The sequence below is a fragment of the Phacochoerus africanus genome, chromosome 9 (assembly GCF_016906955.1).
Source record: "Phacochoerus africanus isolate WHEZ1 chromosome 9, ROS_Pafr_v1, whole genome shotgun sequence".
NCBI lineage: Eukaryota > Metazoa > Chordata > Mammalia > Artiodactyla > Suidae > Phacochoerus > Phacochoerus africanus.
The window spans coordinates 78,069,542-78,094,479 of record NC_062552.1 but is presented as its reverse complement, the minus strand read 5'-3'; the positions used below and the strand labels follow the sequence as shown (position 1 = coordinate 78,094,479).

The 24,938-nt window shown below is 41.1% G+C and overlaps 3 pseudogenes and 1 gene segment (V, D, J or C); all 4 read left to right on the top strand.

Moving 5' to 3' along the window:
* Window positions 1-1,423: 1,423 nt before the first annotated feature.
* Window positions 1,424-2,241, top strand: LOC125134963 (T cell receptor alpha variable 26-2-like; annotated as a pseudogene).
* Window positions 2,242-8,661: 6,420 nt separating this feature from the next.
* On the top strand, window positions 8,662-9,309 carry LOC125136657 (T cell receptor alpha variable 22-like; annotated as a pseudogene).
* A 3,040-nt stretch (window positions 9,310-12,349) lies between these two features.
* On the top strand, window positions 12,350-12,888 carry LOC125136656 (T cell receptor alpha variable 23/delta variable 6-like; annotated as a pseudogene).
* A 3,262-nt stretch (window positions 12,889-16,150) lies between these two features.
* LOC125136655 (T cell receptor delta variable 1-like) lies at window positions 16,151-16,913 on the top strand. The segment is given in 2 exon segments: window positions 16,151-16,314; window positions 16,525-16,913. Coding segments are annotated over 2 exon segments (438 nt in total).
* Window positions 16,914-24,938: the final 8,025 nt, after the last annotated feature.

The window sequence follows — 24,938 nt, the reverse complement described above, 5'->3', positions numbered from 1 at the left end:
ACAGGTAATTCTTGAGTGTCTGGGATGTACCAACCTTTCTTATAAACACCAAATAATATGGGCTTTGAAAGTAACCTTTTAAATATGGGAAGATTGGAGACAAAAGGAGTATTAAAGGAGAAGCCAACAACTGAGAATCATTTGACTGAATAAAGCAATAAAAACAAACCTTCTCTGCGGTGTAATAGGAACACAGAAAACACAGAGGAGTAAAAAGGTATTACAAGTAAGATATTTACCTTCAAATCTGAAGAGTCTTTGAAAGATTGCTGACTGACTTTTGCCCTGGGTTAGCGCTGCCAGTTCATTTATTCAGTCACAAGAGAGGGCTGCTTCAATCTGGAAACAGCAGTCTCTTCTGGGAGAAAGAAAGGTCTATGTTTTCTATGGATGTTCCAAGAAAAAGGAAGATGACATACCTTCTTCCTCTTTAGACAACTTGTACTTTACAATCCCTTGTTGAGGGTGTGTGGTCCAAGATTCAGGGGATTTAGCCCAGTAGCCTAAGCCCTCTCCAGGTATCTCCCTAATCACTGCAATTCTCTTCCTCTTTGATTATCCCTTACCTTCCCTATTCCTTGTGCTCTTTTTTCTTCCCTCGGCCTAACTTTTTCTATCACCCCCAACCCACTGCCCCTCACCTTCACCTGCTTTGCTTTCCCTTCTGTCTTTTCTCTCTGCCTCAGCATCCTTGGTGCACAGCAAGGTGCCATAGAGACATGAGGAATTAAGGGACCACTGTTCAAGGAGGATAAGGTGAACACTGTCCATGTCATTCAGTTACTATATGAAGAACAGGTGCATGGAGAAATGACTACCTAGATAGTGGTAGATTGCATGATTCTTGGAACCATTATAGGAAGCTGGAGCTCCAGAATGTGCAGCTTTTAATTTTTAATGTTATTAATTCCCTGTCCCCCACAAACACGTCACTACCTACTTTGGAATCGCACGTTCATTCTCTGGAGTGAGAATGGGAATTTTCATCTCCTTATAACACAGAGCTCAGTGCAATTTTTATGAGGTTAATCAATGCTTTCCACAAGCTCCATGGAGCATCAGCCCATTTCTTTTAAGGAACAAATAGCTCAAATATATATCTGGATGAACATATCATTGTGCTTGGAGTTTCCCCAACCAGAGCCCAGACTTTAAACCTCACAGATGACGGCAGTGGGCACCCCTGTGAGATGGGAATGGCTATTTGATATTCTTCTGGGGACATGACTAAGACAAGGGAGGAGGACCCAGACAAGGAACTGCACTGCCATTGCTGAGAAGGTCTTGGGCACAACACCAGTGGTAGCTGCCCTGGTGGTAAGTCCTTAGTAGCAGTGTTGCTTCTGTTCTCTGGAAACTTGAAGCCTAGCATCAGACTCCAAGACTAGCTCTGAGGCCAACGGTCTTGGCTTGTCCTTGAAGTATGAGGCTGGAGACTGGAGTCACTGTGTTTCTGACCCTGGGTGAGTGTTCTGTGTCTACAAGGGAAGGCTTTGAATCCAAGGGACCATGAAGGGTCATTTGTTCTCCCTGTGCTTTATTCAGCATGCTAGGGATGGAAGTGAGACCTGATCTAGGGATTTTCTAGGGAGGATGAAATTCTAAATGACAGGTTCACTCATAGCCCTGATCTCAGCAGAGTCCTTAGCAGTATCCCATGTTGGAAGAAGTCTCTGCGTATATTGAGCCAAGGAGCCATGTTACAGAGCCATTCTTGGCATATGTCTTTGGTCTCTGAAATGAACGCCCAAGTACATTTTTGGAGAACATAAATAAAAACACTGAAGTAGTGGGTAGTACCAGAGAGTTATGGGAGGCATATGTCACGGACTCGTAGAATTACATTGATTGTGGTCAGTAGTTAATTTGAGGTGTTTTTGTTTTTGTTTTTGTGACATAGGGACTATGATTAATGCTCAGACCACCCAGCCAAACTCCAAGGACTGTGCTGAAGGGGAAGATGTAAGCTTGCCTTGTAAACCACTCTACCATCAGTGGAGCTGACTATATACATTGGTATCGGCAAAATCCCAATCAGAGTCAACAGCACATCATTCATGGCTTACAAAGCAATGTGACCAATAGCATGGCTTCTCTGACCATAGCTTCAGGACAGAAAGTCCAGCACTTTGGTCCTGCCCCGGGTTACACTGAGAGACACCGCTGTGTACTACTGCATCCTAAGAGACCCACAGTGGGACAGATGGGGCTGTACCTGTACAGTACCTCTCTGGTGACAAGGATGGGAGTGGAGGGGGCAGCATCACTGAGAGCAAATCTAGAGCCATCTAGAGTGAGAGTCAGAGAGCAAGAAGAAAAGAGGGAAAAACAGGAGAAGGAAAGGGCGGGAATATGGATAAAGAAAAGAAGAAAGAGAGGACAAGGAATCAGTGCTTCATTGGTTGATGTGGCTGAGAGAATTATCTGGAGAATAAGATCATAATTTTAACATAGCAAGAAAGTGAAGATGTATAAATAGGTTTTTATGACTCCTCCTCAAGTCAATAAAACACTGGTTTCAGTGTGTTTGTCTCAACTAGTAGGTGAGGAAAATCCAAGTAATTCTCCTTTCCCACGGGCTTCCTTCATTGGACCCAGGGCAGGTACAGACCCAGAGGGCATATAAGTCCAGCTGTTCCATTTACCAAAAGCAAACTACTCTTCTCTGAGAGCAATCTGAAACGTTTTTGTGATTAGTCTAGAACATGCATATTTGCGATGAAGCTTTTTTGGAAAGACACAAAAAACTAAGTAACTATGTTTAATTGTCTAGAAGTCTGTCTCTATGATGAATTTTATTTTTTAATATTCCCTAAGCAAACACATAGATCCTCTCTCATAAAAGACCTCGGGCAGAGCAAAAGCAAAAAGCCCAATGGCTCTATCTCATTCCACCCCTACCTCCCATCATCCTTCTCTGGGGAAAGCAGTTCTGATAGTTTGTCATATAATGCCAGCCTATTTTGTTTCAATTATATACATATTTGCACACTCATTTTATGTAACTCCATGCACATATACAAACACATACAACAAATACAAAACACAATTTGCCATATAAATTGGGGTTATTTCCAATTTTTTACGACTGGCCTTTTGATTTTCATTTAAATAGTTCCTGGAGACTCTTTCTACTGTTGCAAAAAGTAGAGAGGCCATTTACCTCTTTTGGATGCCTATTCAGTACTTTGAAACATTTCTTCATTCAACTAATTTCTTTCCTATTAATGAATATTTGTTTCTATTTCTTTGCTGTCATAAAGAATTGTTGCCTTTACACATATTCATAGAGACACTTTGTATGTATGTGAAATTTTTAATTAGATATCTGAGATTGGAATTTCTATATTCAAAAAAGCCATGTTTAAAATTTTGGATAAAGTGACAGCTGACCCTCTATACGGTATAAACAATCATACTTCAACCAGCAGGTATCCCAATTCCTTGTGCTTTGGAGTAGTTTTTCCTTTCTATATTGGCACTCTCTCTTTCGACCTTGGTCATGTGCTTATTCCTACCTTGGACCACTTTTTCTATTAGGTTATCCTTCATTTCTTTTTCTTTGTAGGATTTATTTCTACCAACTATTTAGAGAGTGTTTTGCTTTTATTTTTGCTTGTGTATTTTGTTCTAACGTGTTACCCTTTTTAAAAAATGACGCAGCTTTTAGTTCTTAAATTCTCAAATCTAGCAAGCATTTATTTCTTTTTTTCCTTCAAAAGTCAGTGTCTATTTAGGAAAGCCTGAATATATCTTTTAATCTTCATTACCATTTGGTGAAGAGTTATTCTAAGGCTTATGCTACATATTAGAAAACTAAGCTTCAAAGGGATTTAAAAACTTAGCAATATTCACAGTCTTCATAAGCGTTAGCACCAACTTTTAAATTTATTTTTAAACTTGAAATTGTCAAGCTTCAAAAACTGAGCATACGTTGTTCAATCTCGCTTTACTGGGAGCAGTAGTAAGAAGAAAATCCCCCCAAAATGATTCAAATGGAGAGTCAGTGGAGTGGATCGTAGAACCCACTGCAGAAAGTGATACAAAATGTCAAGATGTTAGAGTAGAAATCACGCCCCATGACTTGAGAAAAGCAAAGCAATCGTCCCTAACTCCATAAAGAGACACGCTAGTCCCCAAATATTCAAATGGGAGTAAATATAAGTTGTTGATTGTAGAGAGATTCTAAATCATCCTTAGCTCTTTAGTAGGAAAGAGGAAAAGAAATAGACGAAACCCAGGGCACAAGACAGATAACACAGGAGAGAGGCATTCTGGTCCTGGATGTGTACGGCATCATTTGCATCATATCCTGGGATCTTCAAGAGGACAGAGGTTGTCCTGGTGTATCCGATAAATGTAAACTGCTAGTTTATCACACTTGGAACCTGCTTTGATTCTGTGAGGGAAACATAAGGAGACGTATGTGTACTCCAGTCTTGGAAGCACAGTGGGAGCTGCTGTAGCAGTTTCCAAGATCAGCATGTCTCCTTCAGGATCCCCCCCAGTCACTTTCCACTCATTTCCCTTTCTTCACAGCCTTGAGCTCATTTTCCCTTTTCCTCACTTCCCTTTTTCTGCAACGCATATTTTTGTGTTTGTTTATTGATATATCTTCAGAATCTGACAAATAGTAAATGCTCAATATTTATTGAATAAATGAACACCCATGACTGAAAATTTTACTGACCATTGCTAAGGATGCAATAAAATATTGAGGGCATGAGATCCTCTATAAAATATAAGAAAGTCAGAAAACATTACATGGATTTCATAATGAAGACACAGATATACTCCCAAATCCTGATTTATTCATGGACTCTCTAGTTCCTTCCTTCCTATTTTCCTTTCTTCTTTCCTACCTCCCACTCTCTCACTGTTCCTTCCTTTCTTTCTTCACTCCTTCTTCTTATCATCATCAGTGAAATATCTCTATGGGTATTTTGTTAAGCTCTTGCTCCAAAACTTCAGTTCATTCCAATTCAAAATTCTCTTTCTCTCTAACATTCGTCATAGGTCATGCTAAGTGGTGTAAATTTCTCCTCCCCTAAGTCTTAATATATTGTGTTTGTCATAAGGTGGTTGACACCAGACATTTTGACAGAATTACAGTTGCATTTAGCTAGAATCTGCTGTAAAGAGGCAAAGAATTCTCTTAAGTTTACAAAAAAGAATGACAACAAAAAAAATAATCATTTAGACATCATTTAGTGCTCCCAGTCAACCCATGATCCATAAAAAATAAACCCATGAAAGTATAAAAAGTACATAGGATGATTCAGCAATGCTGTGCCCACAAGAAAACTGTGCTTGTCAACCCTAAAGTAGTGAACAGATGTGTTAGATCCTTTTCGTATATTCCTTTCTTTTTCATCATGTTCAGAAATAATCCTCTACCAAGCAAATAAAAAAAAAATCATGTGCTATCCTTGTATTCAATGTTTTCTGCTTTAAATATTCTCCTAAATTTATCTTCATAAATTACAGACTTAGAGAGGTTTTTTGTTTGTTTGTTTACAGAACTGTCGTTAATCCTACCTCTGGATGTTCCAGTAGAAATTTGCCATTAGTAGATGATTTCACAAGAAAATAACAGGAGTTAATAAGACTGAGCACCACTGGTACATTTTGTCTTTTGACTTCTACTTCCTACAGACAATATAGATTGAGTCAGGAAAAGACTGTTGCCATGCATATTGGTGATTCTAAGTTGTTGCCATGTCACTTTCCTCCCCTTCAAGGTTCAGCCTCTGGGAAGAGATTTATTTATTTTATTTTATTTATTTTATTTTATTTTATTTTATTTATGTTTTTGTCTTTTTTTAGGGCCACACCTGCAGTATAAGGAGGTTCCCAGGCTAGGGGTCTAATCGGAGCTACAGCTGCTGGCCTACACCAGAGCCACAGCAAACACTGGATCCTTAACCCACTGAGCGAGGCCAGGGATCAAACCTGAAACCCTCATGGTTCCTAGCCAGACTCGTTAACCTCTGAGCCATGACAGGAATTCCTGGGAAAGATTTTATATTCAAATTTTCTTCGCCTTTGTCTCATCTCTACTACAGTTGAGCTTCTGCTGAAAACTCAAATCATGATCTTTTGTGCTGCTAAGAATCAATAGACGCCTTTCAGTCATCATCTCACTTGGACAGACATTTCTTCTGCAACTGTTCTGTTGGGATTTCTTCCTTCTTGAAATTCTCTGTCCAGACTCTTTCACAACACCAGCCATTTCTGATTGCTTTCTGATAATTTCTCAAATCAGCTTTTGGTTTCCTTGGACATTTTCCTGCATATCTGGTCTCTTCGGAATTTTGCTCCAGTTATATCTTGGTGAAATTATCTCCATTCTCAAAGAGTAGTGCTGCATCATAGATAACGTAGTAGGTAAGGAACTGGGCTTAGTCTAACAGAATTAGGTTCTAATACTCGTGTGTCGTATGACAATCATTTACTTTCAAAAGAAAATGATCTCCCTCCAATAGGGGGATGCAGAGTATCTAAACTAAAGGCCATTGTGTTAAATTATCAGTGGTCAATGACACAGATTCTGAATCATACCAATGGCAAAATTGCAGTTTTCCCTTACTGTTTGACTTTCAACAAATTACACACATTCTTCCTTGCTTTGCTTTCCTCATGTAAAACATGAGGGGGATTTTCTTCAGAGGATTAATAGTGGTACTTAATTCATAGTATTAAAAGAGCCTCTTAATAAGCAAACCCCTGAAATACTGTCATCACATTAGAATGCTAAGTAATTCAGCCTAGATAGAAGCAGGAAGGAGATGGGGGCACAAAAGCCTCAAGGCTCAATTTTTTCCTTTCGTTGCCTCCAGAGGGTGATGTTGCAATACAACTGGAAAATGTCACCTCTAAGAAAGTTCTACCTCCTTCCTATGAGCTTCTTGGCTCACAGCTCACCGAGGGGCACATTCTGAACAGGCTCAACATAGGAGCAGGCCTTGTCAAGGAAGCCTATCTTATTAACAGTCTAGAACCTGCCTAGCAGGGATGTCTTGAATCTCAGGTTTTCCAGTTACAAGGACTCAGCCCACTGGGGCACATTCCTTCCTGATCCTCCAGGAAGACTTTCCCCGCATATGGCTTTCAGCTTCTTCCCCTGCCAGCCACCTCCTCAATCACCTCCCTGCTGCTCCCAATACTCTTCATAGGAAGTAAAGTAACATTGTAGTCCGTGCTCCTGTCTCTGTAGAAGAAACAATGTCCTGGTTGGAATCTGAATAGAGACCCAGTCTCATTACAGTAGGTCTGACCTACTTTCAGTGATTCATCATTGATTTTTTTCAAGAAGAACTGGAGCTCAGTCAGTGACCAGCCCGATGGCCACATCACTGTCTATGAAGGAGCCCCCCTGGAGCTGAAGTGCAATTCCAACCTATAGTGGGACTTCCTTATCTCTTCTGCTATGTCCAGACAATATATAAAAAGGAAAAACAGCTTTCTTTATCCAGTGGTCCCCTGTAACAGGCATTCTAACTCAAACCAACGTCTTGCCAAAGTTTCAAGTGGAATCTTGGGTTGTGGTTCTAGTGACCCACCCAGGTTATGTCTCGCCTCTTTTCTCTATTCTAATTCCAGTTCTCTAATACCTACTGTGTGACCAGTAATAATTATTGATTACTCATCATCTTTGTTTTTCTACATTATTTCTCATAGTGCCTTTAGTGAATATTTGCAGCATTCTTGAACTACCCATCTGATCTTCAGTATCTGCACTTTCACTTTACTGTGACCTTCAGTGAAAATATGCAGATCCTCATTTCCATCCCTTTTGCTTCCAAATCTATCTACAGAGGAAGATTTTTTATCTATAGAGTCTGTGATAGGAGTACAAACTACATTTTTTTCATAATGATTTCAAAAAAACCCACTTATTTTTCTTTTAAACTACTAAAGTTGAAAAGTAAAATACAAAAAAGTGTAATTAAAATGTATTTGAAAGTGAAATTTTAGTTAAAATTTATTTTTAAATTACGGGTGTTTAAGAAAAAATAAACTGTTTTACAATTCCAGTCTCAAAATCCATCTACTGGCTAAAATAAACAATACCGCTCTTTATGCAGATCAAGTTTAGAATACATATAATTTAAAAGAAATAGTGTTAAAGACAGAGTTTTCCAGTCAACAGGAGCAACTGCTGATACTGTGCTGGTTCATGAGGCACCGTCAGAGCCACAGAGGTGTACATATGAGAAGCAGTAACATGGATCCTCCTGCAAGTCCTGGGAAATGGAATTTCATCCTGTAAGAATCTACTTACTACCATGCCATCTGAGAGGAAAGATGGAGCAGGATAATTAGTTTTTACTTTTGTGTCTCCAAAATCCTCCCAATTCCCAATCAGAGTCTGCTTCTCTGAAATGTTCTTAGAAAATGTCCCTCAAGTCATCAATAATGACTTTCCTTTTTTCCTACTCTTACCCCATACTGCCCCAGCCCATTCTAAGTGGGTTGAGGCAGGAGGGTGGGGCTTCCTGTCACCAAGTGTGGGCTCAAGGAGGGGTTTGTTGGGGAAAATGATTGGCTGCAGAACAGGAACAATTACCAGATCAAGTCATGACACTCATTGCCCAGGGGTTTTATTTAGCTAAGTAATATCTTATGTGAAAATGTCCCAGCAAGAAGTGGAAAGCATACATGAAGCAGCTAGCAGGCACTGTGCTGGGGCTTCTGTTGGCCCAGGTTTGCTGTGAGTTGAGGCTGCCCCCAGGGAATCTCAAGGACTGAGCAGCTGCTGTACTGTTGAGGGGGTTGGGGGAAGGATGACAAAGTCCTGCACACTTTTTATCCTTCTCATCTTCCAGAAGGGCACTTTCAGGGTTTTGTAGGAGTTACAGGGACCCTCACCTGTGACTATCTCTCTGTTTCCCATCAGGTGTGAAAGGAGTGGATGTGGAGCAGCGTCCCCCAGCCCTGAGTCTCCAGGAGGGAGCCAGCTCCACACTCTGGTGCAATTTTTCACCATTGTGACCAACGTGCAGTGGTATCGTCAGTACCGAAATGGCAGCCTGGTCCACTTGTTTTCCATTCCTTCAGGGACCAAGCAGAATGGAAGATTAAATGCCACGACAGTCACTACAGAACGCCGCAGCTCATTGCACATTTCCCTCTGCGCAGATCACAGACTCAGCCACGTACCTCTGTGCTGGGGAGCACAGCACTCCACAGGCACCTGCAGCCTGTACAGGAACACTCCACGGGGCTCAGCCCCTCCTCCCAGCCACAGTCCCACCACAGGGCATTCACATTTCTCATTATTCCTCACCTACACTGGTAACCTTTTAACTACAAGCACTTTTTGGCCCTACAGATTTGGGACTTTGGTCTTTTACTCCCTTCCCAATCTGTATCTCCTTCTGCTCTAGAAACTTCTAACTTGAAATCTGTGATAAAAATACAGAAGTAAAGCGAGTATTTAACCACGGTGTACACAACTACAAAATCGTAAAAAGCGGAAAAGAAAGAGAAAGAAAAATAACACTAAGAAGATGTTATCCAGCTCAGTTGGGTGCCTCAAGAATGTTCAGGGCTTGCCTCACCACGCTGTGTCCCAAAAGGGCAATTGCAAATCCTCCCATCCCATCCTGCTAGTGCTGCAAAAGCAAACATAATATATGGGCTCAATGTTTGTATATGAACCTGGTCATTTAAAACAAATTCTTTCTCTTACTGTTCTGGATGCAAGAATCTGACATCAGTTTCACTGGCTCCAGGCAAGGTCTTGGCAGGCCTGATTCCCTTCCAGAGGCCCTAAGGGAGAATCCATTTCCTGGCCTTTTCTAGCTTCTGGAGGCCACCTGGATTCCTTGGCTCCTGACCCCTTCTTGAATCACTCTTCCTTCCACCACAGCTCCTTCCTCTTCTGGAAATCAAATATCCTTCTGCTCTGTCTCAGAAGATGTAAAATAAATGAATAAATAAGCAGAAACCTCTGTTAAAAAGAGGAGACAAGGGGGAGTCCTCACACCCTGTGAAGATAGCAGAGCTCAGAGGGAAGATGAAGACTCCCCTTCTTTCCTGGCAAAGACTCAGCCATGGACTCAGCCCTTGGACTCTACTTACTCCAGCCCTCCAGCCTCCTTTTCCTCTCTATTCAAGCATTTTCCCTCCCCTTGCCATGTGGGGACTTGCAAGTCACTAGCCATGGTTGCAGACCCCAAATTGCAGTCCTTTGCTGATCCCAACACATGCATCTTTCCTAGAGAATATGTCTTTTTGTCTCAGGTCAGCAAAGGACACTTGTGATTAAAGTTAAGGCCTACCCAGAGAATACAGCCTAATTCATATCGATACCCTTCAAATTATCACATAACATACCAACCCCTTTTGCCACACAAAGTCACATTTTAACTTTATCTAATTAAAACCTTTAAAATTAAAGGAGTTCCTGTTGTGGCGCAGTGGTTAATGAATCCGACTAGGAACCATGGGGTTGCAGGTTCGGTCCTTGGCCTTGTTCAGTGGGTTAAAGGATCCGGGCGTTGCTGTGGCTGTGGTGTAGGCTGGCAGCTACAGCTCCAATTAGACCCCTAGCCTGGGAACCTCCATATGCTGAGGGAGCAGCTCTAGAAAAGACAAAAAAAAAAAAAAAAGCAAAAAAACCTTTAAAAGTAAAGTATAATTGACATATTGCTATGTTAGTGTCAGATGCATAGCATAACAATTTGATATTTTTATAAATTAGACACCATACCAGATTATTATAAACACTGATCACATTCCCTGTGCTATACATTACAAAATTCAAATTTATTTGTTTATAACTGGAAGTTGGTACCTCTTAATTCCCTTCACCTATTTCTCCCTTATACCCACTCTTTTCCCATCCAGTAACCACCAGTACTTTCACTACGTTTGAGTTTGTTTCTATTTTGTTATATTTATTTGTGTTACTTTGAAGAGTCCATGTATGTATTAAAACATACAGTATATACCATATTTGTCTTTCTTACTAATTTATTTCAATAAGTATAATACTCTCCAAGTCAATCCATGTTGTCCCAAATGGCAAGATTTCATTCTTTTTGATGTCTGAGTTTTATATATACATATATATATTATACATGTAAGATGATATATATATGTTATTAATGAACACTGAGATGTCTTCAATATTTTGGCCATGTAAATGTTGCTTCTATGAACATTGGAGTGCATATAATTTTTTAAAATAGTTCTTTTGTTTTCTTTAAATAAGTACTCAGGAGTGGATTGCTGCTGGTCATTCTATTTTTAATTCCTTTGAAAAAACATTATCTGTTCTGTACTGTTATTTTCCCCACTTCTACCCTCAAAGCCAAGTAGGATCCACATTCCCTCTCTGCTTTCCTGCAAAAGGTGCTACCCCTTTCCAGGCAGTTGAGGGAAGACAGGACTTGAGGCTGGAGAAGTCATGCTTTTTTCAGTTTGGGGAGAATCTCCATATTGTTTTCTACGGAAGCTGCACCAACTTCCATTACCACCAAGAGTGTCCAAAGGATCCCTTTCTCCACATCCTCATCAACACTTGTTCTTTCTTGTTTTTGGATGATATCCATTGTGAGGGAGTTCCCTTCGTGGATCCCCTCAGTATCCATGAGGATGCGGGTTCAATCCTGGCCTTCCTTAGTGGGTAGGGGATCTCAAGTTGCCGTGGCTCTGGCATAAACTGGTACCTGTAGCTCTGATTTGATCCCTAGTCTGGGAACTCCCAGGATGGTTTGATCTCTTAATAGGGAAAATATTATTTTACAGTGGGGAAGAGAGGAACTCCCATGAAGCTACATGATTAGCATGGAGAGGAGGTGTTTTTGTTTTTTGGATTTTTTTTTTTTTTTTTTTTTACAAAGAGTAGCAAAAGTCTATTGAGGTCGCAAAATGGGCATAATATACCATGACAAGCTAAGAACGTGGGTCAGATCAGAGGGAGGATGTGTTGCTTTTGCCTTCATGGAACTTAACTTTTTAGGGTGCAACTCTAAAAAGCAAAAAAAAAAAAAATCAATCAAGCTGTCATGATATATGATTTTTAACCTTCTAGGAGGTTAGGAAAAAGAAGATGAGGAATGAGAACGAGAATCTCTAAATTGATCATTATCCATGTGTAAGGAGGGGATTTCTGATTTTCAATGAAAATAATTTTCAGCAGTCCTAAGAGCAAACTGGGGAAGTGTTTGCTTTGTGAAAAATAGCTTTAGGTGAAAGTACTTGTGAGAGGGTGGGGCCTGTTGAAAGAATTATAGCAGATGTGAATTTAAGTCAGAGCTCTAACTCGCTGAGAAGACCAGAAGTTGACCTGAGGTGTCACAGAAGACCAGAAGTTTCACTGAGCTTTGGTGCCAGGAACATGGACAAGATTCTGGGAGCATCATTTTTGGTTCTGTGGCTTCAAACTAGGCTGTGAGTTGTGGAGAAGAACCCTTAGAATACGTCATCAATTGGGGAGAATAAGAAAAATTCATGCAAGTAGAAACTTTAAAAAGGAAATATCAATGTGGGGACCTGATGATATTTTATCTCTTTAAACAGGGGTGAGCAGCCAACAGAAGGAAAAAAGGGATCAACAGCAGGTGAAACAGAGCTCTCAACCTTTGACAGTCCAGGAAGGAGACATTTCAATTCTGAACTGTACTTATGAGAACAGTGCCTTCAACTACTTCCCATGGTACCAGCAATATCTGGCAAAGGACCTGCATTATTGATCACCATGAGGTCAGGTGTAAATGAAAAGGAAGGTGGAAGATTGAGTTTCCCTCAGTCAAAGTGCCAAAACATGTGTCCTTGCACATAAAGGCTTCCCAGCCTGGAGACTCAGCCACCTACTTTCTGTGCAGCAAGTGCAAATGCTCTCCAGGCACCTGCAGCCTGTACCCAACCTGTAGCTGAGGCTCCAGCCAAACCCTGCTGTGTAGATGAAACAGTCACACACACAACCACCCGCACAGACATACACACCATTTGGTCAGAAAGAACTCACAATACATTTTTTTCTTTGCTATTTTAGAGCCACACTCACAGCATTTGGAGGTTCCCAGGCTAGGGGTCGAGTCAGAGTTACAGCTGCTGGGCTACACCACAGCCACAGCAATGCAGGATCCTAGTCTGTGACCTACACCACAGGTCATGGCAATGCTGGATCTTTAACCCACTGAACAAGGCCAAAGATCAAACCCTCATCCTCACAGATCCTATTCGGGTTCATTAATTGCTGAGCCACGAAGGGAACTCCCACAATACATTTTTTAAAAAACTGAAATCATGCAGAAGTTTTCCTTGACCAAAAGTGGAACTGATTTAGAAAATCAATTGCAAAATGATATCTCTAGAAACTCCCAAATATTTGGAATTTAGACACTAAGTTTTTAAAATAACTCATAGGTTAAAGAAGCAATTACAATGGCTATTTGAGTATATTTTAAAGAAAATGCAGTGAGAACATATACATACAAATAAGGATGTGACATAGCTAAAATAATACATGGAAGGGAATTTATGTTTTAAGTACTCCTATTACCAAAGAAAAAAGGTTGACAAACAATTATCTACATCTTTTAAGGAAAGAAGATAGAAAAAGAACAGATAAAACCCAACATAACCTAAAAGAAGGAAAAATTAAAAATTCAAATTGGCAAATCTTTAAGAAAACACAAATAGAGATAATCAGGAAATACAAAGTTAATTTTCTTAAAATGATTAATAAAATTGATATATGCCTAACTAGAATTATTCAAGGAGTTATCAATGGAATAAAAGGGGGAAAACACAAATTATACATACAAGGAATATAAAAGAAAACCTTGTGTAGATACTACAAGGATAAGGGAGTAAGAAAAGAACATCATTAAACAAGTGTATGCCACTGAGTAAGATCATAGAATCAAGTCACATAAGTTGAGGAAACTTATTTTTGATATCAGTTCAAAGGCAAAGAAAGATCAAAATTCAAAGCATGATTTCAACTGAATGCATAGAACTTTCTTTCCACCGTAAGGTCAATAATCATGTGGGACCATCACTGGTTGGGAATAGTCTGTAGTGATCAAAAGGAAGCAACTACTGATACATGCAATAAGCTGGATGGATCTCAGGGACGTGCTCACAGTGGAAAAAAGGTCAATCTTAGGAGGCTCCACAGTGCATGATTACACATATTGGATGATCATGATCCCATTCATAGTGTATGATTTTACTTACACAACATTCTCAAAAGGACGAGATCTAGAGATGAAAAGGAGAGCAGTAGTTGCCAAGGGTTATCGGAAATTGCAGAGGTGGGGAAGGTGTGCAAAGGGTGTTTTTTTGAGGATGATGGAACTGTTCTGCCTCTTGATTTCGGTGGCAGTTACAAGAGCCTCTACATGTGACAAATCTGATAGAATTATGCATCAAAAAAAGAGTGTATATGAGTTACCACTGTAGCTGAGTGGTTTAGGAACCTGACATAGTGTCCATGAGGGTATAGAACCCCAGCCTTCTTCAGTGGGTTAAGTATTCAGTGTTTTCATAGACTGTGGTGAAGATTGCAGATGGGGCTTAGATCCATTGCTGGCTGTGACTCTGGTGTAGGCTCCAGCTGTAGTTCTGATTCAGCCCCTAGCCCAGGAACTTATAAAAACTGGTGAATCACAGTAAATTCTCTATTCAAAAAAATTTCATGACTATCAATTTCCTGATGTATATGTATATGTAATTATTATATTCACATATATATTTTATAATATGCTGTTGCCTAGGATGCCATTTATGGTCTCCTCTGCTTAGTTACATGTAATGGCAAACATCTGCTGCCCTAAGCTCTTCAGGGGTGAAATGGAACAGGGGAAGAGATGTCTCACTAAATATCAACTCTCCTCCATGCACCACTCATTAGTGAGTTATTTTGACCTTAAAATCAAGGGACTGGCTGTTTTTAGAGACCTTGTCTGTTATATCATTTCCAGTTGTTTCTTTGCCTTTGTTTTTTTTTGTCTTTTTGTCTTTTTTTGTTGTTGTTGTTGTTGCTATTTCTTGGGCCGCTCCCTCGGCATATGGAGGTTCCCAGGCTAGGGGTTGAATCAGAGCTGTAGCCACCAGCCTATGCCAGAGCCACAGCAACGTGGGATCCGAGCCACGTCTGCAACCTACACCACAGCTCAGGGCAACGCCGGATCGTTAACCCACTGAGCAAGGGCAGGGACCGAACCCGCCACCTCATGGTTCCTAGTCGGATTCATTAACCACTGTGCCACGACAGGAACTCCCTGTTTTTTGTTTTTTTTTTTTTTAATAGTAATTCATCCATTAAAACAATGAAACCAAATAGAAGATTGACAGCTATATTCTACCCAATTATGTGACAGTTTACACATGTACTGTGTGTTTGCAGCCTATAGATATCACGTTTTGTGGGAGTGCATTGTAGCTCTGTGTCACACAAAGATCTGGCATGCTCCTCTTGACTTTATTTTACAAAGAGAAAAATAACAAGCCAATAACAAGTGAGACTCAATGTTTGGGGCCAATGGGATAGAAAATGAGACATCAGGACAATTCTAGGAAATATGATCTAATAAGTACAATTCTACTTGTGGAGGCAACTGGACTGACTATCCTGATCGTCTTCAGAATCTCATAAATAAGACTCAGTGTCAGATGTCCAAAGAATAATGTTTTATTCCTGTAATAATTTCATATAAACATAAACTGAATAGATTCTGAAAATCAGAAGGAATGATTTTTTATCATTTGATATTGAAGGAACTTTTTATAGAAAGACCTAAGGAGAGCCCTAGAAACCAGTAAAAAAGAGATACATTTATTTATTTGGATAAGACTGTCTTTCACCAAGAAAGCCAAAGTAAATACAGACTAAATGAAGTACGTAGATCACCGGAAGGGTTCATAGCTTATACTAATCTATTTTCAATAAGTTAGTAAAATTTTTCTGTGGAATAATTACCAATGTATATCATCTTGTTTAGTCTTCACTTCCCCTCAGCTCAAATTATTAATACCAGGTGCTTTTCCCATGCCCTTTTTCAGGACCTGCCTAACATAATGACCTGGGAAAGATAAGTAGACCAAGTGAAGGTTTGTGGGGAGCCAGACTTTTCTCATCTGTGCATATGACACGTGGGCTATGAACATAACAAGCCCGGCTTCCTGTCTGGGGGAGTCACACAGGAACCCAGGGACTAGGTATATGAGCTGCCAGACACTCCAAGACACTGAACGCTCAGTCTGAGGCACAACAAAACACACTTGCGCAGGGGAATCCGTGCCACATGCCGCTCTCCAGCCTGCTCTGGCTCTTCCTGGCCTCCGTCTTCTCTGGTAGGGATGGTCCCACACATGGGGGGAAGGTTCAGGGGGAAAGGACTGCACACAGGCCCGGGTGCTTCATGTGGACTTGGGGAGGAAGGGGGATGGCAGGAAAGCAGGCATGTTATGATTTCAACTGGGCTTGTCTTTGGGTCCTAAAGTAGTCTAATTCCTCCATTATTTTATTCACTGCTTATCTCTGTTTTCTGATTTTTCCTGCAGGATCCGGTGTGACCCAGGAAGTTACTCAAGACCAGCCAGCTGTGTTCAGTCAAGTAGGGGAGGCAGTCACCCTAAACTGTCGCTACGAAATAGGTTGGACCTGGCTCAAGTATAACCTTTTTTGGTATAAACAGCCTCCCAGTGGAGAGATGACTTTCCTTATTCATCAGCATTCTGATAGCTCAAATGCAAGGGATGGCCGCTACTCCGTAAACTTCCAGAAAGCACAAAAATCCATCAGCCTCACCATTTCAGCCTTACAGCTGAAAGATTCTGCTACATACTTCTGTGCTCTCCGGGAACTCACAGTGCTTGAAGTAATAGGAAAAGCTAAACAAAAACTCCAGAGCTCAATAAGAGAGAGCCCCCCTGCTGCAGGACCCAGCTGAAATGCACACCTGCAGACCCCAGACAAGAAGTGGTTGTCCTGTGGTTGCTTCATCTGTGGTCTGGATAAGAAGATTTCTTTTTAAATAAAAGTTCCTTCTATGTCATGTGGAGCAGGTGTCCTGAGTAACTTTCTACTAATACATTCTCAGTCTTGAATTTTTGACTTTAAGTCAATTATACAGAACACATGTAAGCTTGTCTAAATTTGAAAGCTTGCCCCAAGATAATTTAAAGTGGCAGTATCACTTAAATATGCTCACATTACACACCTAGGTCTAGTTATCTGGAACCATCATAAAAATCATTTCCCTAGTTCTTTCATCTTAGGCTTTGAGTCTTTCTAGGATGTTTATGTGGTCTTGTCTCTGATTGGCTTAAACCAGATGCAGAAACTTGTTTTATGGAGAAAAAAAATATTGCACAGGTCTAGGCTCCAGAGTGTTCTTTTACTGAGGATATTTAGTCAGGATAAATGGAGAGGAATCCTTTGTCAGCATCTGTGCTAATCCTCTGGCTTCATCTTGGCCATGAGTCCAGGCACTGCCAAAGCAACTGTGAACAGTCTGGGTGGGGATGGGGAAGGAAGAGGATGCAGCCAGGCACCTCGAGGTTCTGTCTGGGGATGTGTGGAGAGAATGAACACTCTGTACAGAGATCAGTTTCTATGTGTGACCCTGTCTTCCTGAACAGGACTGAGCAGCCTCTGGAGTGTGGAATCTGGTCCGCCGTCTCTGCATGCTCAGGAAGGAGAGAGCACCAATTTCACATGCAATTTCCCTTCCAGCTCTTTCTATGCTTTACACTGGAACAGAGGGGGACCTGCTCAAAGCCCCAAGAACCTCTTTGTAATGACTTTAAATGGGGGCGGGAAGGAGGAAAGATGAGCCTGAGTCTGTCTGAATGCAAAGGAGGGTTACAGCTGCATGTGCATCACAGGATCCCAGCCTGAAAACTCAGCCACTGACCTCTGTGCCTCCACTCAGGGCTTCCCAGGCACCTGCAGCCCCACCCAGACCCCTGCCTGGAGCTGCTCTGGTACCAGCTGATGAAGAGCCATGTGTGGGGTGGAAAAGCAGATTCCATGCATCAAAATGTTTTCAATAATCAGAAGTTCCCGTTAGGGCACAGCTGAAATAAATCTGACCAGTATCCATGAGGACATGGGTTTGATCCCTGGCCTCGCTCAGAGGGTTAATTATCTGGCATTGCTGTGAGCTGTGGTGTAGATCACATATGCAGCTTGGATCCAGCATTGCTGTGGCTGTGGTGGAGGCCAGCAGTTTCAGCTCTGGGTCAACCCCTAGCCTGGGAACTTCCTATGCCACAGGTGTGGCTCTAAAAAGCAAAAAAAAAAAAAAAAAAAGTGTTCATAATCAGGGGAAATGCAGACATAGACAAACAGGCTTTCCAGTCACTGCAGCTCCCTCAACAGTGGGACGGTTACTGAACATCACTAACCTTGACTCCCACCAGTATACTGGCCACATCATCGAGCCAGATTCCTGGCTTCCTCTTTTGCCATGATCCCAAGTGAACTAAATGAACCTATCAGATGAACTCAAACTACCTAAAACAATCTGGTTAAACTGGGGTAATATTGACTCCTCACTGTTGCTACATCCTAAGAGCTCGTTTTTCAGTCGTATTTCTTTGCATGCATGAAGGCAGCACAAGAACATGTGTAGTACCTTCTCACTCACCTGGCATGGAAATCTGCATATTTCATACCATAACACTCAATTCTGCCTCATTTAACTCATTGGGGATTTTGCTTTTGCTTTAGTTCAATCTTCCTGGTACATGGACATCTGTATTTCATTTCTTCTCCTATGGGGCCCTTTGCACATCACTTTTGATATCCGATTGGCTGGGGAAGTTCATGCTAAACTTGGTCTATCCTCCAATTTTACTGGGATTGTGATGTTGGATGAGCAACCGAATTCTAGGATCTAAGTCTCTTGCTTCCTAATTTCCAGGTCTATGGTCTAGTTGAATATCTGGTGCTGCGCTCATTTTGTAGGTTTCCAGATCCCCCACCAGCTTAATACCCCATTAGTACTCTAAAAGCCTCTAATTCTGGAGCCTTTCTGAGTTTTGTCTACATGAATTAACTTGCTTCAGGTCATCTTCATCTAATAGTTTCAGTTTCGGTTTTCTCCCAACATCTACATTAGTAACTAGTTATCCAGCTCCTGTCCAGCTTCTTAAATCATGTTGCCATTGTGTTCTCCCCTCCCCCACTGATCTCTTTTTTTGTAGGTTTGTTGTTTTTAATATTACTACTACCACTACCTAACATTTCGGAAGAAATAATACATGGTATAAAAACAACTTTGGATGGCACACAAATCCCTCAGACTAAAACCGTTTGAGAGATACAGATTTATTTTTCAAAGGTTATTTACAAGGATGCAATGCATCTACTTATCATCAGACGGGGAGTGGTTGTGACGGTGTGTAGAAGCGGAAGGTATAGCACGGGACTGAGTGAGGAGAACCTGTAGTTCCCTGTACACTAAGGTCAATGGTGTAAAACAACACCAAAGAAGAGGTGCTGGTCAACTTCCAAGCTGAGTATCCTACATTATTGACAGAAAGACCGAGGAAGGAAATTTCTTAATACTATCAGTAATGATCTCTGGCTTTAGCTACCTCTGGATTGGTAGAAACAAAAGGCAGAGAAAAACAGCAAGGATGAAATATGGCTCCTCTGGGCATTGCTGCCACACAATGCTTCACAGCCTTTTCACAACATTGAACATATAGAAACCGATGATGTTTACACAGCCCATCATGTAGAGTGCTGCTTCAAACGGATTCATGACTGCAAGTTCCCTGGGCCTCTTGCTTGCCTTCAAGGTGATGGGATAAGGCTCTTCCCACACACGTAATCAATTCCTGGATGCAGTGGCACATAATTTGGAAAATCTACTGTTATAAACATGAGGGGGATGTTCATTTGGAGTCCTTACCAGAAAATTAAAGTCATGCATAACTAAGGAAATTTTCTTGGCTTCTCAAATGGATCTGAAATTGAAAATAGTCTGTTAAATTTTGATTATTCATAGAGATACAGGCATGACCTTTTAAATGGCCCCTCATTTTTTAGAGTTTAGTCACATGGAGTGAGAAGAATGGGTGAAATATACAAATCACCTTGGACAAGAAAAGCTTACATCTCCCTGTTTTCTGTAGGGCCCCAACCTGAGCATCCAGCCACTGGCTCCTGTGCCGTGGGGGCCCCAGGCTCCCATCACCAGCTCCTCTTCTGTGCCAGGGCAGGAGTGCTATGGCCATATCAGCCATCTGTGAAATGAAGTCTAGTGAGACAGACAGATGTTCCAGGTCCCGATATCAGAGATAATCAGAAATCAGAGAGAGGAGAAAAGCAGTTTTATTCTTGCCAGTTTCTCTCAAGTCCTCAGCAAGACTCCTTTACAGGACTTCAGAGGCATTGGGTTTTGCAGCATCACAAAGCACCCCAAAACTCAGTGGCTTCAAACAGCTACTGTTTCATTATCTCATGGTACGTCTGCTTCATGTGACTTCTGGGGGCCCCACAGCCCTGGAACCCCTCAAATCACTGACTCACGTGTCAAGGGCTCCGCTGCACACAGAGGGCCAGGCTCATCTCTCACTGTAGCCGTACTCAGGGATGATCATGGCCCCTGCACGTGGTCTCTCCTCGGAGCTTCAAAATCACAGATGTGTGAGCTTCATATATTTTTGAAATCTGGAAATGCAAGTCATGCTTTCTTCTTATTATTCAAGGCTTATGTGAGGTCTTTGCACATTCATGTGAGTTAGAGAATTAGCTTCTAACACAAAAAAGGTTGCTAGTGATTTGATTGGGATTGTGTTGAATTTATGGATTCATTTAGGACAATAGGTATCTCAACACACAAAGTCTTTAGATTCATGTGATATTCTCTTTTTTTAACATACGTCCTCTCTAATTTCTTTTATTAAGGTTAAAATTTTTGTAGAGGACTTGCATGCCTTGTATTAAATTAGTCCCCAAGCATTTGATAAATGGCATTTTGATTGTACTTTCTAATGCTTTTGACTAGAATGTAGAAATAAAATTGATTTCTATGTTTAGCGACCCTGTTAATTCATCTATTAGTACTAGTTCTTTTGGTTTGTTTAGACGTACTTTTTTATTTTCTGCAAATGTTCATACCTCTGGATAAAAATGGTTTACTTCTCAATCTTCAAACTTACTTCATTTTATGTTTTCTCCTCATTTGATGCCAGGCCCTCTGGTAGGACAGTGACGTGGAGTAGTGATAGTCTACCTGTCTTGTTTGTGACCCTATAGAGAAGGACTTGTAATATCTTCTTCATTGATAGCCTTTATCAGATCCAGGAATTTCTCTTCTATTTCTGGATTTTTGAGAGTACCCATCATGCAGAGGTGTTAGCATTTTGTCAGATTCTCTCAATTTTCTGAAAAGTTTATGTACGTTATTTTGGTTTTCATCAAGCAAAGAAAGATAACCTCATTTCATATAGTTTTAGAGATATGACCCTCTAAAATTCAAAGCTCTGAAAAGAGCCAATAGACTAGACAAACACGGTTTAGATTCTTCATAAAGAGTATTTTTGTTTTCCAGTTATTATTTAAAATGACACTTTGTAGTGGTTTTGAGCATCCTCTAAGAAATAAAGGGAAAGAAATCAGTAATCAAAAAAGTTACTGTTAATTACTTTTTTCCTGCATTTTGCTAACATAATAATATTATACGTTTTTACCTGTTTAAATACTTTCAGCAGTAGTACTTGTTGGCTTATCTGTGTGTGTTTGTGTGTGTGTGTTTGCCACAGAACAGGCTCCCGGTGAATATTTATGAATACTTATTAAGTGAATAAAGCATGATTACCATGACATTTACTCCTGTAAATGTCTAATTCAGTCTAATTTTCCTCCATCCTAGGCAGGAAGTTTGTTGTCTGTTCTTGCATTTTGTCCACAAATATAACCATGTATTTGTCCTGTTGGTGTCATTTATTTCATATATCTTCCATAAAACTGGGAGATTGTTTTTAGAATTATTTAAAGAGTTGCTCAGCATAAATTCTTCCACAAAATTCATAAATAACAACTGAGGTACTCCTTCAGGAACAGGTAATTCTTGAGTGTCCAGTCTGTACCAACCTCTCTTATAAACATTGCATAATATGGGCTTTTAAACTAAACTTTAAATATGAGAAGTTTAGACAGAAAGGGAAAATTGAAAGAGAAGCCAACAACTGAGAATCATTTGAGTGAAATAAAGCAATAAAAACAATTAAAACCTTCTGTGCGGTGTTACAGGAACAAGAAAACACAGATGAGTAAAAAGGTATTACAAGTAAGATGTTTACTTTCAAATCTGAAGAGTCTTTGAAAAGATTGCTGACTGACTTTTGCCCTGGGTTTAGCGCTGCAGTTCATTTATTCAAGAGGGGGCTGCTTCATCTGGAAACAGCATTCTCTTCTGGGAGAAAGAAAGGTTATGTGTTCTATGGATGTTCCAAGAAAAAGGAAAAATGACATACTTTCTTCCTCTTAAGACAACTTGTACTTTATAATCCCTCATTGAGTGTGTGTGGTCAAGGATTCAGGGGCTCTGGAGTTCCCGTTGTGCTCAGCAGTTAACGCACCCAACTTGTATCCATGAGAATGCGGGTTTGATCCCTGGCCTTGCTCAGTGGGGTGAAGGATCTGGCGTGTGATGTAGGTCTCAGATGCGGCTCGGATCCCATGTTGCTGTGGCCGTGGTGTAGGCCAGCAACAGTAACTCCAATTTGACCCCTAGCCCAGGAATCTCCCTATGCCGTGGGTAAGGCCATAAAAAGACAAAAAACAAAACAAAACAAAACAAACAAAAAGAACTCAGGGCCTTTAGCCCAGTAGTTAAACCCTTTCCAGGTACCTCCATAAACACTGCTTTCTCTTTCCCTACCCTGATAGTCCCTTACCTTCCCTATTCCTTATGGTCTTTTTTCTTCCCTCCCCTAAATTTTTCTATCATCGCCACCCACCTCCTCCCTCCCTGCTTTGTTTTCTTTCCCTCCTGTCTTTTCTCTCTGCCTCAGCATCCTTGGTGCACAGCACCTGCAACCATGAACATGGAGACATGAGGATGAAGGATCAGTCTTCGAGGAGGATGAGGTGAACACTCTCCATGTCATCAGTTACTGTATCAAGAACAGGTACACGGAGAAATGTTTATCTAGATGTTGTGGATGCGTGATTCCAGGGACCTTTATAAGAACCTGGAGCTCCAGGACGTGTAGCTTTTAGTCTTAATGTTATTAATTTCCTGCCCCCACCCCTGTCAAGCCTGTCACTGACTACTTTGGAATCGCACGTTCATTTTCTGGAATGGGAATGGGAATTTTCATCTCCTTATAACTCAGAGCTCAGTGCAATTTCATGAGGTTAATCAATGCTTTCCACAAGCTCCACGGAGCATCAGCCCATTTCTTTAAGGAACAAATAGCTCAAAAATATATCTGGATGAACATATCATTGTGCTTGGAGTTCCCCAACCAGAGCCAGACTTTAAACTTCACAGATGACGGCAGTGGGCACCCTGTGAGATGGGAATGGCTATTTGATATTCTTCTGGGGACATGACGAAGACAGGGGAGGAGGACCCAGACAAGGAACTGCACTGTCATTGGCTGAGAAGGTCTTGGACACAACACAGTGGTAGCTGCCCTGGTGGTAAGTCCTTAGTAGCAGTTGTTGCTTCTGTTCTCTGGAAACTTGAAGCCTAGCATCAGACACCAAGACTAGCTCTGAGCCCACGGTCTTGGCTTGTCCTTGAAGTATGAGGCTGGTGACTGGAGTCACTGTGTTTCTGACCCTGGGTGAGTGTTCTGTGTCTACAAGGGAAGGCTTTGAATCCAAGGGACCATGAAGGGTCATTTGTTCTCCCTGTGCTTTATTCAGCATGCTAGGGATGGAAGTGAGACCTGATCTAGGGATTTTCTAGGGAGGACGAAATTCTAAATGACAGGTTCACTCATAGCCCCGATCTCAGCAGAGTCCTTAGCAGTATCCATGTTGGAAGAAGTCTCTGCATATATTGAGCCAAGGAGCCATGTTACAGAGCCATTCTTGGCATATGTCCTTGGTCTCTGTAATGAACGCCAAGTACATTTTTGGAGAACATAGATAAAAACACCAGAGTAATGGGTAGTACCAGAGAGTTATGGGAGCATTATGTCCTTGGTCTATAGAGTTACATTGATTTGTGTTCAGGAGCTAATTTTAATTTCTTGACTCATTAGGGTCTATGATTGACGCTCAGATCACTCAGCTAAACTCCACAGACTGTGCTGAAGGAGAAGACGTAAAGCTGCCTTGTAACCACTCTACCATCAGTGGAGCTGACTATATACATTGGTATCGGCAAAATCCCAATCAGAGTCCACAGCACATCATTCATGGCTTACAAAGCAATGTGACCAACAGCATGGCCTCTTTGACCATAGCACAGACAGAAAGTCCAGCACCTTGATCCTGCCCTGGGTTACACTGAGAGACACTGCTGTGTACTACTGCACCCAGAGACCCACAGTGGGACAGATGGGCTGCACCTGCGCAGTATATCTCTGGTGACAAGGATGGGGGTGAAGGGAGGGCAGCATCACTGAGAGCAAACCTAGAGCCATCTAGAGTGAGAGTCAGAGACCAAGAAGAAAAGAGGAAAAAGGAGGAAAAGTAAAGGGTAAGAATACAGGTAAAAAATAAAGAGAGGATGAGGAATCTGTGCTTCTTTGGTTGATATGGCAGACAGGAATTACGGGGAGACTAAGAATCATGACTTTACACAGCAATAAGGTGAAGATGCATTAATAATTTATTATAGCTCCTCCTCAAGTCAATAAAACACTGGTTTCAGTGTGTTTGTCTCAACATAAAAATTGAGGAAAATCCAATTAATTCTCCTTGGCCCAAAAGCTTCTTTTATCTGGGCCCACAGCAAGTGCAGACTCTGAATGGTGTATGATTCCTGTTGTTCCACTTA